General features: G+C 40.5%; 1 protein-coding gene across 2 annotated transcripts in view; it reads right to left on the minus strand.

Moving 5' to 3' along the window:
• atad2b (ATPase family AAA domain containing 2B) overlaps positions 1-19079 on the minus strand; it is a 43753-nt gene that overhangs the window by 9221 nt on the left and 15453 nt on the right. For both annotated transcript variants that reach the window (XM_077586478.1, XM_077586477.1), the window contains exons 23-26: positions 15077-15199; positions 13240-13404; positions 1600-2211; positions 718-851 (exon numbers count right to left, since the gene is read on the minus strand). In XM_077586478.1, the coding sequence (XP_077442604.1) occupies positions 718-851; positions 1600-2211; positions 13240-13404; positions 15077-15199 (1034 nt within the window). The remainder of the gene's footprint in view (positions 1-717; positions 852-1599; positions 2212-13239; positions 13405-15076; positions 15200-19079) is intronic.

Here is a 19079-nt window from a genome sequence, read left to right on the forward strand (position 1 = left end):
TTGAAAATGTTCCTCATTTAGGGAGTGCCGCTAGTTATTGTGATAAATATCGATATCGACTGAACTGTTTTTGACATATCGCCCAGGTCTAATTATAAGGCAATGCTATTGTCCAGAGTTCTCCCTTTCTTAAAACATTCACTCACACACCCCCCCAAAAATATTCCTCTCGGTGCTAATATTCTAACGCATAAAACAAAATATAAATGTAATTCCATTTTCCTTAGAGAAGCAAGAGTCAAAACGCGCAAACTAACACGATAATCCATGCAGAAAATGGATGGACAATTGGCCACCTGAACCAATACCATTACTGTCATGGAGATCATTCTTGAAGCGTGTTCACTCTGCCAAGTAATCCCAGCTGCCACATCGCTCATGTAAATTAGCGTGGGAAATTAACCAAAATAGTCATTAAACACGTGCTGAGTGGCTGCGGCAAAAACGAGGATTTTTTTTTTGCAAAGATAACTAGTGAGTAAAACATTAGATTATACATTCTATTTTCTCCCTCTTAAATCCGTCGCGCAATTAATGACAATCCAATTTATTGAACGTACTTCTTCCCTTTGTCCCTTGTTCTATAAATCTTTATTTCTAGCTATCTCCCTTTTTTAATTTTAAAACACCTATTTTCAAATTACCCTGTGTTAAAACGCAAGCTTTTCATTACAGTGCGCCATCATCAAAAAAGTGCTGCATGAATAATTAACTTACCAAAAGTTGCTGGTGGTCAACGACGAGCGGAGGCGGGGGCGTCGGAGCCGGTTTGGACACATCCTCCGTCTTTTCGACCGATGCTTTCAATTCGTCGGACGTGCCCCTCTTGCATTTCTTCGCCTTGGAGTCCCCTGTTAATGACATCAAAGGTTTCTTGATGGGAACAGAGCGAGAAATTTTCACACAAAAAATAAAAAAAAGCCCAAAACTCTGTAGTTGAAAGGAAGCTTTTACTATAGCGAATGATGGTACGCTATTTAGTAATTGGGACCATCTTCTCAAATAAGCCCAAATAGGCTTTGGATGAAGGGATACGTGAACTTCAAAGGAGGCCAACAGCACCACCGTGTGATGCCGGAACCATTCTGTCTGACTTGTCGGTATGGTTTTAGGATGGATTTACACGTGCATAGTTCCCATTTAATGTCCGATGATACTAAGCTATATCCAATATGGATAATAGAATAAGAAGTGCAGCTTACAATAACACTTAATGAATTACTACAGGTTATTTGATGGCGATTACGCTTCGCAACTTCCCAAAATGCATAGACGACACTTTAACATACGTCCTTCACAAAAAATATTACAATTCAAGTGTCAGTCGTATGACAATTCAAAAAGTCTTACGGAAAGACCACTTAAACTGGGATAGGTGAGTTTTTACATCAAATAGCTGCACCAGACTCCGAGGAAAAATGTGAATAGAATGCTGCCTTGACTTGCAGTGTTGAACAAATAAAATCGTATTTTGTATTTAAAAAGATAGCTTTGCCTTGGAAAGTTTGCTAATTCAACATACACGAGTGAACAAATACTATTGATGTCTCAGTGATGTACAGAGAAGCAAAATCAATACTTCTATATCACGATACATACCTTCTTTGTCCTGATCATCTTCCAGACTTTCCGGAGTGTAGTCTTCAGTTAATTCGCTTTCGTCATTACTGTTGTGTTCCCCCGTCGTCCGCTTTTTCTCTGCGCCGGCCGCCGTGTTCTGTTCGGTCCTTTCCTCGGCGGCCTTGTCATTTTTCTCCGGACACTGCGAGTCGAGACTGTCCATGGACTCGTTCCCGTTGACTTGCGTGACATCGGGAAGCTGTGCGCACGGAGTGTCGGATTTTTTAACTGCAGGTTCGGCATCGGTTAGACTGTCCCCGTCTGCCTGTGGATTGGAAAGGTTTCCGAGGCAATGTTGAGTTTGTTTTTCCGACTCCTTTCCGGCCTCCGCGGCGCCAACCGGAGGTTCGTTGGAGCTTTCTTCCTCCATGGAGGAGACGTGGGGAAGATGGCCGTTAGCCCGAGGTCCCGGAGTATCGCAGGACGACTCTTCGTCCAGCGTCAAGCAGGAGTCGTTTGGCGTCGCTTCCGTTTCGCCCTCGGGGTGCTCTTCCCCTTTCTCCTCTTCCGTGGACTTCTTATAGTTCTTTTGTTTGCGGATGATGCCTCGTACCCAAAATGGCCGCCGGCGGAGTTTCTTCTTGATATGATCTGCATTAAAAAAAACGAAGCGAAAGACTATTAGAATGGTTCTTAAAAGCAGACACCGTTTTTTGGACAACATTTTAAAAATGTATAGTTATTGCTTCGTCCATGGCGACTCATGCCACAATCTTGTGGCCAACTCAATGTAGCGGCGGCATTATGCAAATTGAGCACATTTTAATGTCAACATTAAGTCGAGTTATTCCGTGAGAGGCATGTGTTGAAGTTGGCAAACAATGCAAGTTGACGCTAGAAAGCAAAAATAAATAAGACGAACAATAGCCTCCATAATCTGTAATTACCCTTTTGCTACCAGAAACACAACCGAGGTTAAAATGCCATTATTGGCAAAGCGACTGTTGCAAAACGAAACACAATTCATTTAAAAACAACTGAAAGCAACCAATAACATTGGCTGTTCAATTTAGCGGGCCCAATTTACATCCATATAATGGAAAGAATGGTATAAGCCCAAATGCAGATGGAAAAGACAGACAGATTTAGCAGGAAAAGGCGAAATGCAAAGTCAGTTCTCCGAGCACAATGCCGATGTGCAAGCGAGGTGGAAAACGGTCAACATGGCGGCCTTCACTTGCCGCACTGATAAGAGGTCAGGACACAGTAGTTGACTGGACGGAACAGAGGGGAGGAGAAAAAAAAACATGATTGAATTCTCAAGAGATAACGTTTCAGGCTAACCGCAAATGAATCCTTTGAGATTGTTGTGAAAGAGACTCCAGTAAAAAAAAAAATGTATCGCAACAACTGCTATTGAAGAACATTGATCAACAAGGTCTTCTGTTGAGGACGACAAAAGACAACAAGGGCAGAGGAATCTATAGTCAGACAAGGCCAAAGAATCCTGAATATGTTCTCATTAGTTGAATCAAAAAATAAGAATCACGTGTCAGATGAAGCAGGACCACGAAAAGAAGCAATGGGCAAAAATCCAGGAGGAAATGCGGCTATTTTGAGAGGCTCTTGGCGATGATTGATCACCCTTATCACTGATTACACCTGCAAATTACAAAGTAAGACCCTGTAGTTCTTTTAAAGTCAATTTCCAATTCTCAACATGATTCCCTAGGAATTCAAATGTTAATTTGCTTAGACACCAGTAATCAACAGTCGGCGCTCATTAATACGAGTTGACGAATCCTGGGTGGATTTCAGCCATGTGTGGAAATTTGGAGTTTGCTTCTCAGATTTTTTTTCCTCTCCAAGGATATGCTGAATAAAACCACGGTGGACTCATTCAATCAAATCCAAGCCATTACAATTCTGTCAAGCGGCAGTGGAATGGCATAAATCAGATAAAAGATCTTTTGAATAATTAAGCATATATGGCCCATCGCGATCTCAATGGACACTAAATGGTCAGGAATGCATTAGCCTGTTAAACAGCGGAGTGCACTCCCTGCATTTATTTGGATTAGGGGCCAGGCAGAGAATAAAAAGATGCATTGTTTTTAGTACATCATATTTTCTCACATATAAGCCGCCTCCACGTATAAGCCGCACCCTTAAAATTGTTGATTTTTACAATTTCCCTTGTGTAAGATGCCCCCCTGATTCCTAATTTTCATCTCCATATTCAATCTGCTACTTTGAAGGGGAAAATCTTAAGAAAATTTGAATTTATGAGATTCTGTATCAATCAAAAGGATCGTCTGCTGGATTGCACATTCCGAAAGGTTGTTGCCTGCACGTAGACAAATTAAAAAGGAAGTCAGGTGGGCAGTATAACCAGGAAGTGTGTCCGTAGCGGTCTGGTTTTCATTTGCAAGCTACGTAGACATGAAAATAAATTTAGTTTAGCGTTTTATCTATTTATCTTTTCTTAATTTTGGAATAAATGACCGTATCGGCCGCATTGTGGCATTTCGTCAAGTCGAATTTATGCGCATATAAGCCGTACCCTTGATTCAGTCATCTTTTTTTTGAGCGACAAATACGGCGTATATGGCAGAAAATACTACCCCTACTTACGAACATTCAACTTACGAACAACGGTACATACGAACATGTCTTCAAATTGCGTTTAAGTCGAAAAATGTTCGTAAGTCCAATTTTGTATTTCGCGCCTTTTTCAGAGTAGTACTTCTTTCCGCCGCTAATACCGACGGCTGGCGCTGTGAGAGCTCAGCTCACCCAGCATCTACCTTCTTCTTCGTTGCAATGCAGAAGTGCGTGAATGTATCTCCAGTGTGCAAAGAACCTTTTTCATTTGTATCATTAAATATCTCATGCATCCATTATTGAATATGGTTGGTAAAAAGCGAAATGCTTCTATTGAGGGAGTTGCAAGGAAGAGGCAAGCCATTTCATTTGAAACGAGTGGTAATAATAACGAAGCTTGATGCGCGTGAGAGTGGTGAGCGTTGCACATATATGTACAACTTGAATCGTTCGACCGTCAGTACCATTTATAAACAGAAAGATCGAGCAGCAGGACCCAAATATTGAACGTTGCACAAAGTTTGCAAATCAATTGAATGATGCCATACAGTGCTACCGCATCATTTATGATGAAAAAAAGAAGAAAACTGTGCAATCGTCGTTAGATCGCTTCTTTCGGCCAGTTTCTAATACATTAATCTCTCTCTCTCTCTCTATACAGTACTGTACATATTCTCTCCATTTTATTAAATGTTTTTTTCAGTACAAACCAATGCGTGTTACTTATACAAGCCTTAAACAAACAAATGCACTTATATCAACCTTCAATATACTTATATAGGCCTTAAACATAAATTATAATACAAAATATAGCACTGAATCAACTTAAACAAATTCAACGCATGAACAATCGCTCGGAACCTAACTCGTTCGTAAGTAGGGGAGCATCTGTATTTGTTATAAGGGCAGAGGCAATTGCAAATGAGGCCGAGTTTGCTTGTACAGAAATTAAATCCACTGCTGTTAACAGGCCCCAGCATTTTCCTTTCCATGCTGGCCAGATGTCTTATTTACACAAAGAAAAGGAAAAGCCCACAGGAGGTTGGCTCGCGAGGACTTAGCTATCACCATCAAAGATGTGTAGTAAGCACCCGGGGGACGGAAAAGGTGAGACGGAGTAGCAGCAAGTGACTCGTCATAGGAAGCTCGTAAATGATGCATGAAAATTGTCAGAGCATGAACAGCCAACCGCGTGGGCGGAGGCGGAGAAGTCAGTCTTAGTTCTAAAGCTCTTTTGTAGTAGTAATTAAAACAGTCGTCGCAATTGCTAGGCCGTGCCAAATGCTGCGTGTGCGCGGCGGTTAAAAGTGAACGCTGAACACGGAGAGGTGAAATTCCACTCCGGGATCCAAAGTGCGGTACCAGCAATTATTAAGCCGATAAATCATTGCGGTGCAGCCAACGAGAACACAGCCCGAGAAAGCCTTTGGGTGTCTGACCGACTGATTTCTTTACTTAATAATTTCATCGAATTATTGCTTCAGTGATCTGGAGCTAACGTTAGAGACGATGCGTACTTTGAAGACATTCGGGACAGTCACGAACGGAAGTTGTTTGGTTAAACATTTCGGCTCGGTTGAGAGAAGTTTGAAGGAATTAGTCGCGTTCAATGGGAAATTAGCAACATTTGCTATGTTCGGTGACGAAAAATGAAGAGTTTAGAAGGCTTCTTAAAAGTACGGTATGAGAAAATAACTTGTTAGGTATAGAAACATTAAAATATAATAATGGCAAGATAAAGATCAAAGATCAGAATGTCAGGTAGACCTGTACACTTGCTAATAATATGTCATTTTTAGAAGATAGAGTTTTGCAGAGGGAGCGAAGCCTTCGACTTCAATTCGACGCGGCACCTTTACAAATTTGAGACGAGGTTAGCATGAATATCCAATGACATAAGCGGGTCAACGGCTCACGTCTAATTCTCAACGGGTTAAAGAGTACAGACTATCTACTTGACATTTGGATCGTCTTTAAGGACATTAAAAATGGAGGGCAATTTGTAAACGGAGAACTGCGAACTGACGCAAATAATCCAAAATATGCACAACTTCTTCCTCAATTAAAACAGTAAAAACATATTTCAACCATGGTTTGATTTTAAAAATCAACTACCGGCAATCATGTTATTCTAAGGCACAACCTGGGAAATTGGCCAATCTGCTCGCATCATTCCATCCGCAACTCCAAACCTGAACAGATGCTCTCTTGTTTACCTTACGTGCAGGTTGGTTTTTCACCGTAAGCGTGTGTTTCCATGGCAATCAACAACATTTTTCCTTCGCTCCCGAGAGGGTTTCGCTCTGTAAATCTCCATGAATTCACATTTAGGACACGGGGGCGAACACTGGCGCATATTCATGCCGAGGGAATAAATTATACTGTAGCATTTTGGGGTCAAGGGAAAACAAATGCCTCGGGCACTTTTTTGGCGCTTGGAATGTGTAATTTAATAATCATATGGGGATCTGGCGCATATTTGATTTGAGATTCCCTGCAGTAGAAGTAGGCTATGGGTGCTGGCTGGGATTTATTCCAAATAAATACTGTTAGAAACGTATTAAAACTCCACGCAATAGTTTTATCCATAGCACCAAGATTTGCGGAGAGTAAAGTGGTTTGTTTTTATTTTTAGAAAGGATTATAAACCTCTAAATAAAAGAATTTGGGTACTTTGACTAACATGAAACCAATATTTTCTCGCGTATAAGCCGTATCCACGTATAAGCCGCACCTTAAAATTGCCCTCAAATCGTATAATTTTAAAATTTCTCTTGTATAAGACGCCGGTTGATTTACATTTTTCAAGGACAAATACGCATATGCGAGAAAATATGGTGAAAAAATTGAGAATGAATAACTTCCTAAGGCTGTCTGTGAACGTCCTTGACCTGCCTTGTATTGCTAAGAGCGACCTTTCCCGATTAAAAGATGACTTCTCGATGTAAATATTGAAAAGAAGGCCTTATGTCATCATAACTATGCCTGGAATGAACCTAAAAAAACAGCAAAGAAATGAAAAAAAAAGTCCAACTGTCAAGAGCAGAGAGAATGTTCGGAAAAGAAAGCTCCCAAGGCTGAGATGGTGACTCATGAGCTACAGGGTTATAAAATGTAAGATGGTCATCCATCAAGCGAGCTGACATGCTGCACCGACACTTAATGAAACGCCCCGATCAATAAATGATACCATCCCTGGTTCGTGGAAATGAAGGCGATCAGTCAATTCGTTCAATCGTTTTCCCACTGCCACCGAACAAGCGCCTGTTTGCTTTTACTTTCGCTATGTCTCTCTATATGATAGCATCGATTCTAACGTTGATTTTACTGGCTTGAATACAACGTTTTTCAATCTCTTGCATAAGAACAACATTGTGGGAATTAACAGAAGTTAACAGAAATAAGTCTAACTTACCGCCCTTTCCCCTGGTCGGTTAACGGTTGGTGTTTAGCTTCTGATCGGGGTAACTGCGATTACTATTTAATAGATGCCAACCTGACCGGAATTAAGTATTGGGTGATGAAAGTTGGGGTTTTTATCCTGAGGCGTGAATTTTGTATTTGTTGCTCGGTATTACTCTCAATGTGCTTTAATTAGGCTTCCTATTTTATACTGCAAAGTTTGTAATTGTCAAAGTAAATAGGTCTCGACAACTCCTAATAAATGTACGGTGAGCCTCACCATATTTGTTATCTCATGAATAGGCAGTTTTTGCACTTATTCTGTAATAGAGAAAAATGGCTTAACTTGTTCTAGATAATAGTAAAGTATTGACCAGAGACCAAAATTATACATCGCAGCTTTTCTATTATTTATGTCAAGGAGGAAATATTTGAAGCCTGACTGTACGTGGACGTTAAAATTTGACAAATTCTCCAGTCTTTTCCACATGGATTGGTCGCTCTGCTAAGGGGCTACTGAAAAGATCAAGCTTAGAAACAGCGGTGGTCTCTGTCAGAAGTGATTCAGATAAAGTTAGAACAGGTCCACAATTTTGAGTCCTTGCTCCTAAGGTAGCAAAATAGCAGGCTTGTACCATGACTAAAATTTAAAGCAATTATTTGTTAACATCAGTAAACATCAGTCTTTGGAATTAAAGACCTTGGTGTCCTTTGTAGCAGACCACATGCTACTTTCACATTTTCCACCGAATTGTTTTCCTAAACTCAAAAGTGATTAAAAAGGATCTCTTGGGCAAACAACGTGTCCTTCTAAAACAAAAGGATTTGCTTCAAGGAGAGACTGGAGATATAACAAAGACAGAGTTAGCGTGATAAGGCTAAGATAACAAAACAGGCGTAGCGCTGGTGTGAAACATTTTTCAAGCCGATACATGAATTCATCACATCGGTACTGCAAGTGCACGGAGGTCGTTAGTAAACGTTGTAGAGCGGATACGATGGTTTGATGAATAACAATGAACTGCGCGAGGAGTCAGATGTTGGAAAAAAAAGCTAATGAATTACTGAGCTGCCCTTGACTGTAATGACGCGTCTTAATGAGTCGTTAGCTAGAAAAGAGGGCACCCATGTGCGGGAGGAAAATGCACCTCGGACCGGCATTTATTGGCTATGTCCGCGATTAGTCTGGATAAGTATGGTCTCACAATAATTTGAAGTAATTACAAACAGCCGGTGCCATTTGAAATTGTTACGGTGGGGTGTCGGATGCTGTTGTATCTCTTTATGGGGGGTGCTTTAATGCAGTGAGTGTGGTCGAATAACTAATAGGTGGCTGATTTTATCGTCTGTCCTAGAAAATGTGCGTTGTAATTTTTACATAACATTAACAAACTCAAAAAAAATTAAAATGGGAGCACAACTGTAATGATTTTTTTCTAAATGAGCATAAATGCTTCCATAATTTAAAAAATACGTTTCAGAGTCTGTCTTTTAACTATGTTGGGTCGCAGCATATAACAATACAATACAATAAACTAGCCTGAACACTTTAAAAAATCATGATTTCCCTTCATGTTACTAATCTCTGCAAACATCACAAAGTCATTTGTGACCACCAACTGGCGACAAATCTAGGCACCTCAGAAACACCAGATTTTCTTTGAAAATCAGTTTTTAGAGAGAAAAACACATCCTAATATTGGACATAACTACAACAATCTCAAACTAAAGATGGGTGCTTTGTAGCCTGCTGTTCGTGTTCTAATTTTAGCCCTTAAGGAAGAGGGGAAAAAAAGTTCCATTTGTCACCTGACATCAGTAGCCGGCAACGTGAATAATGGAAACAAGCTGCCAAAATTAGTTTCCTGTGAACAGTGACCGAGTAAGCCTAAAGCGACAAGCGGCTAACCGCCCAAGGGAGTTGACAGGATGACTATGGAGCCACCTAGCACAACTTTGGGGACAGCTATAATTAAAAGACATGCATTATAAATGATTGAGGTTATCATTGAGAAGAGATGCCCCATTAAAAGTTCTCAGGATCCAGTAAAAAAAAATGAGAACACTCAAAAGTTATGCCAAACAAGGTATTTTTTTAAAAATGGCAAATTCACTATCCATTTGCAGATGTGGCTTTTTAAAAATATACTTTTCATGGATCCACTAATAAAAAAAGCCGGTCATGATTTGCTTGCCTATAGGTACAAACAACGCAGACTACAAGGTTGTACTTCATGTTCTGGTCTTTATATGTACTAGAAGAGACAAAGACCAGAAAAAAAAATCAGCAGCATTATCTTCAACAACCCTTGGTTTTCTCTGAAAAATAGTGTCCTCTACAATAACCCATTTCCTGAATGCCTACTGTCCTTTTTGTCCTTAAAAGTAATCAAATCCAGGCCATCCTTTTATGCAGTAACTACTCCAGTCAAATATGAAAGCGAGAGGGGTGTTTATTATGACTTTAAATATCCCATCAAGGCTCCGGCAATGGATTGACATTGGCAACGGGGACGAGATGCCCGTTTAATGTGATGTAAGATGCACGGCGGGGGATGTGTGCGTGGGGAGGGGGCTGAGGGGTCACGGCGGTCTTCCAACCACGAGAGAGCAAGCCTCGGTGGCTGTTGCCTTGGGCAGGCTATTGACTGAAGCAGAGGACACATTATGCGCAGCCTGCATCATTATTCTTCTCTTGCAAACACTTGTGTGAGGAACAGTTCTCGTCAAAAGGAAATAACGGCAAATAAAGCTTGGTTTGGTCGGAATTATCACCTCGCCTGGCGGTCAATAACGAAGGCCGGCGAAAAGTCCCGACCGAGAAAAGCGAGCTGAGGGGAGGGGCTTAATTATAAATGAAAGGATGGCACTTGCAATGAACTTGATCCTTGTGGTGATGCACTACGAATGAACCCCGAGCCGGGGGGCTCACTAATGGCCCTGGGGGTCTAGGGGGAGGGGCCGTTTCGGCCCGTGTTGTGAGAGCAACACAAACATATTCCATCCATCCTTCCACGTGTCTATCCATGGCAACGCGCTTAGTCCATAGAGCGCGAATGTTTTCACACCAGTTTGGCGAATATGTTTAGCCTTCATAAAAGACAGTGTAAATATTGAGTGGCCCTCATCCTCCCAGCTGTCAATGTCTGCGTTACGTCGGTAAGATTTAGCGAGGGATTCCTACTTCATTTTTATTGCTGTCGGGATTGGGTAAGGCATACCCAAATCCGCGAGCAGTGAATTTTACCGACGACATGTCATTAGGCACAGTCGTTGATCAATTAGCCTAATGGGGGCCCCGTTGCGCAGGTCCAGGTGAGAACGGGACGCCCGCGTCAAAAATTAATCACCCGACTTAGCCTAATTAATTACCGCTTTCAACGGAGGGTTTAACCAAAGGCACTGCACGGTGAGCTTCTGCTGAAATCTTATCACATGCTACTGACTAGCATACGATTGCACTTCCCTGTCAATTTTTGCACATTATTTACTGTATTTTCTCGCATATTAGCCGCGCCTGCGTATAAGCCGTAGCCTTAAAATTGTTGAATTTTACAATTTCTCTCGTGTAAGAGCCCCCCTGATTCACAATTTTCACCTTATTCATGGTTTTATTAGGAAGTACAAATGTGTTTACCATAGTTTCTCGCATATTAGCCGCACCCGCGTATAAGCCCTAGCCTTAAACTTGCCTTAAAATCGTTGAATTTTACAATTTCTCTCGTGTAAGAGGCCCCCTGATTCACAATTTTCATTTATTCATGGTTTGATTAGGGAGTACAAATGTGGCACTTTGAAGGAAAAATCTGAAGAAAAATCATCGCACTTTTCTGAGATTTTTTTTCTTGAATTTCATTCATAAATGTTGGTAAGCATTTACCTGTTTATCTTTTCTATTTTGAACTAAATGACCGAATCGGCCGTATTGTCTTGAGTAATGGCGTTTTGTGCATCCCAAGTCTAATTTATGCGCGTATAAGCCGTACCCTCGATTCAGTCATAATTTTTTGGGTGAAAATTTCGTGAGAAAATACGGTACATTTCGGAATATTTGATAGGGACTGGGTTGATTGACAGATTGAACGCGAGTACAGTACGGTGGTTCATGGAAAACAATCTCCACTCTGTGTTGGGTCGAGAGACGGAAGTTGAAACTTGGTTAAACATTGATTCAGTGCCTAGTTGTAAAAGGCTAGCGGGCATTTTGCAACTTTACATGCAGCCAGTTAAGGTGATATCCCCATTAGTTTTTCCTCACACCTGCCGTTTTCCACAGGTGGTCATGTAATGGCCCTGCGGTGCGGTCATGTTCCAAGCGGTTAGGGGAGAGGAGGACCCTACTAATGAGGCTTGCTCGCTTCCGTCGACTCCCGACAGTGCGTTGTGTTTCTCAGTGCGCGAGTGCTAAAAACATCTGGTGTGTTGTGATAATGTGACACAGCTGACTGCTGTGAAGGGTACGTTAAAAAAAAAACATTTTTTTTCCTCTCCACATTTCCTTAGGCTGATGTTTAATGATGAAAACTCGGTTGTTGACTTTAGGGTTTGCTTCTTGTTTTTGTAGTATTTTTTAAAATATATTTTTATTCATGTTGTCCTCTATTTTTATCGGGCGTTGGTCTCGGGTTGGCTGCGGTTACTACAATATCCCCAAAAAATGGTGCTCGGACGATTCGCCGAAAGACGTTTCGCCGAGGGACATTTCGCCGAGGGACGTTTCGCCGAGGGACGTTTCGCGGAACCGACGTTTCGCCGAACGGACGTTTCGCCGAAGCGCTCGCCCCGCCGCCAGATCGTGTGTGTACATGTTTTTCAACCTCGGCCCGCGCGCCATATACGGCCCGTTACAGATAACATTCATTTTGGAATAAAAAGGGCATGTACTGCCTCCCGCCGGACATATTTCTAAATACAAGTACGTACTACAATGTGCTGCCAATTTTTTATATTTTTTATTTTATCCTTGCGTTTAAAGTAGTAGCCATTTGGAGATCACGCAGAACAGTACGTGACAGAAGAAATAGAGAAAATAAAGTAGTAGTAACTGTAAGTACTACTGTAATGAAATTGTAAATCCAGAAATCCTACTCCAGAAAATTTACACCAGCATAGAAAACGTTGAGATTAATCTTTGAATTAAGGTTCTCAGCAAATCATTTTGAATATATATTTCCTAAAATGGGAAATTATTTTAAATTAAAATATTGTTCTTATTGGCACACATCACTAGAAGTGTGTTCCATGGCATTTTCAAGTATTGTTCTCTAAGCCCTCTAGTCTGTCCAAGGCACTTAGAATTTCACATAAGTCTTCTAGTGTTGTTTTTTCTCAATGTCAGGCACGTAGTAAGAGCGTGTGTATGTGTATATATAAGAATATTGAATAAAAAATATAAAACATTGGCAGCACATTGTACTACGTACTTGTATTTAGAAATATGTCCAGTACATGTCCTTGTTATTCCTAAATGAATGTTATCTGTAACTGGCCGTATATGGCCCGCGGGCCGAGGTTGAAAAACATGTACACACACGATCTGGGGGCGGGGCGAGCACTTCGGCGAAACGTCCGTTCCGCGAACTGTCCGTCAGCGAAACGTCTTTCGGCGAAACGTCCGGTCACGCAAAAAAAATGGATCCTAGGCTAGCTGGTTGAGAACTTTAAAGTACTTACACGGGGTGCCTGCTTTATTCTCGGCGATCTCATCCTGAGAGCTGGCCTTGCTCTGCAGTTCGGCGGTAGCGTGGCTGCTCCTGGTTGCGGGAGTACTCGGAGGAGTCGTGGCTATCGAAGTCGTCGACGGCGCCGCTGCCGCAGGCTGAGCTGGCGTCTCCTCGTCTGCGGATCCCAGCACAAGATTAAGTTAGGAAGTACACTATACGCATATATTGGTCTTTATGCACAGGAGTGGCATTACATAAGTATCAATCACCAAAGGGAAATGGGGAGGAGAAACTCATTTTGGTCAAATTGACTTTGGAATTGCAGCTTCAATCCAAAATTGCGGACATCCTGTGCATTTCTAAGCCAGAGTTTCTCCAGGCGTTCTTGACAAACACAATTCTGGCTAAGTAAATCATTTATATTCTTTCTTGGTGATTATTTGGGGGTGATTTGTAATATAACAACCAAATCACATGGAACATTAACATTTGGCTTGGTTTACATTTAAACGCACACTTGAGTGTTATAGGACATTTAAACTGAAGTGGAGTCCACCCATTGAATAATATTTTCATTACTCACATATATTTTAATCACCTCTCGTTCACTTTTTCCAAGTCCGACGAGTCCCCCGACACGCCGCCGGGAATTCGATACGACCCCCCCACCACGGGAACATTTAACTTAGTTAATAGCTTTATAAAAAGGACCTTGACTAAAGTATGAAATATTTAAGGGCGCCTTCGTTCGGCGGCTGACCTCCGGGCCATGCAACATTCATGATGCATTATGTGCAGCGAGTTCACAAAAAGGATGTAATCAAACACGACACGGTACACACGGTCGGATGTGATGTTAATCACGGCTTTCGGGCTCAAGTAGATACTCGATAGGACGAAAAGGTTACGTGTTCAGTCGCAACTTTTTCGCGTAATGTAAGCGTTGCTTAAAACGAGGAATATCGTAATTTGCGCCTGTCGTGTACTTTTGTAGGTTAAAAAACGATGACTTGACTGTAAGAGGTTTTAAAACAATATATATATATATATATATATATATAAATAATGCAAATATACATAGTAAGCCAATGTTGTAGCACTTATTTTAGCCATGTGTTAATTAGCCAATTCCTACAGAAGTGATCGTCAACAGGAATATTTGCATACGATAACACGCCTTGCCGTTTAAATATTTGACGACATTCGTGAAGGGGGAAAAAAAAATCTTGCATGCATCATTTAACTTACCATTTAATTGGACCTGCATCTGATATTAAAGAAACAATACAGTTGGGGGTTTTGAATGCGCACACAAAAAAATGATACGGCTATATTTGGACAGTTTTATCTTTTTGTATGAAGCTGTTTTTTTAATCATGTAATGTGGGACATTAACATTTTTACTTAAATCTTAGATCAAATTTAAATGAAGATTATAGATGTGTATTATATTTACAGATTTTCCCCTTAGTTGAAAATTTTCTTGTGTTTTCATTCAAAAGGCATCTGTCAAATCAAAAAATATATAAAAATATTTTGTTTTCCACTATAATATTGAACATAATTATTTTGTTTCCTTTTGAAATGAAAAACTAATGATTAAAAGTCATATTCCCTTACTAAGAAAAAAAAGCTCAAATAAACATTGTTTGCGATCTATCAAAAAAACGGAATATTTAGGGCTTTTGTTCCAGTTCTTTTAATTCGATTTTTAAAAAACAATCTAAATATTATATTTAAAATGGTCCGGTCCGGCCCACATGAAATCGAGTTGACGTTAATGTGGCCCGAGAACCAACCTGAATTGGACACCCATGGTATAAAAGGTAAAACTATTATGTTCTCACTCTTCTTTCTGCTTGCTTCCTTAATGTCCTCGCACATGCGATCGAACTCGGGGTCGAGCTCCGAGGCAAAGATGGCGTGCGCCGTGTCCTTGAGGCTGCATGCTCGGTGCCGGATCACTTTGTCTGAAAAGCAGAGCAAGAACATCAATCTCAACATTTTTTTAAACACTCCTTAGAAAGGAATCCCTGCTGTGAAATGAATGGAAATGCCTTGGATCACATTCAGCTAGACGATAAAACACTAGAGGAGTTGCTTCAACAAAGTTCCCAACAACAAAGTTTTGATTAAAAATGCAAATCCAATGAAAGATCAGAAATAAACGGGACGCTAGATTATTTTATTACTTTCTTGTGTAGATAATGCTTTGGCAGCATATCATGGCATTTTAGGAATTTTAGGTTAAAAAAAATTAGTTTCTCTGCAATATTTGTGTCTAAAACTAATTTAAATGCTGTATTTTCCACACCGGATTATAAAACACAGTAGTAGTAGTAGTACAGTGGTACCTCGACATACGAGCAATTTGAGATACGAGTAAAGTTTCGGGCAAATATTTATCTTGAGATGCAAGCCAAATTTGGTGTAAGTTTTCTGGAGTAGGATTTCTGGATTTACAATTTCATTACAGTAGTACTTACTGTTACTACTACTTTATTTTCTCTATTTCTTCTGTCACGTACTGTTCTGCGTGATCTTCAAATGGCTACTACTTTAAACGCAAGGATAAAATAAAAATATAAAAAATTGGCAGCACATTGTAGTACGTACTTGTATTTAGAAATATGTCCAGCAGGGGACAGTACATGCCCTTGTTATTCCTAAATGAATGTTATCTGTAATGGCCGTATATGGCGCGCGGGCCGAGGTTGAAAAACATGTACACACACACGATCCGGGGGCGGGGCGAGCGCGCGAATCCCTTTTCGGCGAAACGTCCGTTCGGCCAACTGTCCGTCAGCGAAACGTCTTTCGGCGAATCGTCCGAGTACCGGGTGGAGGCGGGGCAAATAGAGCCAGGAGAAGAAAGGTATCAACATTTAAAACAAAATTAGAATTAAGTTTAGTGTAAGGTTAGATTAAATTTATTTTTGAGTGTGTCTGCATCGAAATCCAAGTCCATTTAAAAAAAAAAATGTTATGTTACGAGCGCGTTGCCGTGCAAAAAGTCTCTCTCTAGTTTTAGTACTATAATCACATTTTAGTACTATTAAACCACTAGTTATTTGTTACTTTGTTAATAGATGGCGAATTAGAACAAATAAAAATGTTTTTCCAATCCAATATCCTGTTTTGGGTGTTTTTTCAGAGGGTTGGAACAAATTAATTTGTTTTTAGTTCATTTCTAAGGGATTTCATACAATGATTAATCAATATTGATCCATATATAAGGCGCACACACTGCCAGATTTTGAGAAAATTGAGTAGCGCCTTACGGGAGTTAGCTTGAGATTGGTAGTGTTTGGAAAAACAACAAATGATCATTTCACTTCTAGATTTTTGTCAGGAAAAAGTAATGTGCTCTCCAGCACAACATGTCTCCGCCATGCCCCCAGGCATCATTAATCCCCCATTTTGTGTGACTGAAGGGGCGCGCTGGAGAGCGAGGCTAAAAGCGTAGCCACTGTAAACAGGCTGCCTCTCATTACGGGCAGACGGAGGCGGCAGCGGTGACGGAGGGGGTCGCAATCTGCCAGCATTTGTCTAATTGGATGGCGGCTGTGTAATAGTGATGGACTTGTGTGTGCGAGTGAGTGCATTTGTGTCGGTGAACATTTACAGGGGGGGTGAAAGAAAGCCTTTCAGAGGCTTCTAATGACGGATAGCCTGCTAGGAGAAACTCGTCTGCTTCAAAATTACTCCTCAAAAGCACTTGGTGAAATCGGGACATTGACATAATAGATATGTTGTGTTTTAATTGTATATTTGCTGTTAAAAGTCATTGCCACACACTTTGTTGTTCTAGTCAAATGCTGCGATTTTACGGTACAAATTGAACAATAGCAACGTGAATAGAGTTCTACATTTTCTTTACTTTTATACCGATGCTCATTCGCTATTTTGTGGGGCCGTGCTGAATTGATTCCCCCTAAACTAATACGTAAAAGACAATGTTTTGGTGAAGTCATTTGAGAGAAGCTAGCAAAACCTGTGTTTCAAAGTAGAACTATCTTAAACAACCACACGTCTAGGGTAAAGTAAACATAATTAGCCAATTTAACATAGACTACGATTGCCAGTTTGAGGAAACTAATCTCGTCAGAGGACAGTCGTTGCGCTTTTAATCGCTTTATGGAACAAACTGAAATGAAATATACACTCGTTGCGCTGTCACATGTGACCCCGGAGATCCTCAATTTAGAGACTGGCTAATTGTTATCCTGTTAAAAAAAATTGCCATTTTATTTTAAAATCCTAAACTCATTCAAAGTGGTTTCTGAACCCTTTGCGTATGTTTGAGAAATCGCTGAATCACTAAAAAACTCCTCTCTGAATTATTTTGATCATGTTTACAGCTGTCTTGTTGGATGTCGGATAGATACTCCTCACCAAAACAACGATGGAGTTATTTTACTCCTTTGGAAAACAGAGAAAAAGTAGCCCACCAACGAGCTAATAATGACGTTCCGGCATAATCGGTGACTTAATTGTGCCGCGACCGTGCCCCAGTACAAATGATGGAGGCTTGGTTCATCTTTATTAAAACAGTCTAATTGCATTTTCTCCTTTTAAGTGTATCTTTGCTAGATACCCCCACGCACGGAGGAATGACGGCACGATATGATTTATTCATTTGGCCTGGCAGAAAACTGCTTCCCATTAAGGATCGTGCACGAGGCGAGAATTAAAATAGTTATTCGCGCTCTACGTTGCTTCCAATTCATATCTTTCGGTTCCGCCGCTGTCACTGGGGTTCGCTTTTAAAGCTGGCGTGGACATTTCTCAGTGTATTGAATGCGAATATGTAAGCAAACAACAAGCCGCTTTCAATGTTTGCGCATACATTTGTCGTCTGTGATATTCTGGACACCAAAGACGGGGAAGGGTGTGTGTGTGTGGATAGTATTTGGGTGATGTGGGGAATGGAATCATTTCTAGCAGCGAGACAACATGCGAGATTAAATTTTCATGCATATGCAAGCCTTCTTCATTTTCTACATGGCAAACAGGGAAGCGGGAAAGTGACGATCTTCATTTGGATTTCCGACGTGTACAAAAAGGTGCTGGGAGCTTTTGTAATTATTCTGCCTCCAGGCTTCACTTAAGTCATTAGATTATTTAATAGTCTGTTTTTTTTCCCCTTATTGTTTATTTGCTCCATCACAAGTGGAACTCGACAAAACTGCAGAAACAAAGTTTTAACGGGTCTGATTAAGGTTATCCATGTTTTAGGGTTGTCAACATAGCATTCATTATTTTTTAGAGGGAACTGAGTAGTGCAGCGTAATGCTGAATAATGTAAAATTTGAACCACAAAAACTGGAAGAAATTTGACGATAGAGTACACATGTAAAATTTATATATGTACAGAATATTCTTCGAATATCGCGGATAATGTAGGCCAGACATGGCCACAAAAAGACAAAGGACTTGGACTAAAACTCCCATTAACTTGTTTTTTTGGATTTGGATCAAACGGAGAGGAACTATTTTCACTGAGTACAATATAAGACCAAAGGACTTGGACTAAAGCTCCCATTATCCTGTTTTTTGGATTTGTATCAAGCGGAGAGGAACTATTTTCACTGGGAGTACAATATAAGACAAACGACTTGGACTAAAACTCCCATTAACCTGTTTTTTGGATTTTTATCAAACGGAGAGGAACTATTTTCACTGAGTGCAATGTAAGACAAAGGACTTGGACTAAAACTCCCATTAACCTGTTTTTTGGATTTGTATCAAGCGGAGAGGAAATATTTTCACTGTGAGCACCGTATTTTAAGTATTCACATTTATATATATATATATATATATACACATTATATTTAGACATAAGTAAAA

Source organism: Stigmatopora argus, chromosome 19, assembly GCF_051989625.1.
Source record: "Stigmatopora argus isolate UIUO_Sarg chromosome 19, RoL_Sarg_1.0, whole genome shotgun sequence".
NCBI lineage: Eukaryota > Metazoa > Chordata > Actinopteri > Syngnathiformes > Syngnathidae > Stigmatopora > Stigmatopora argus.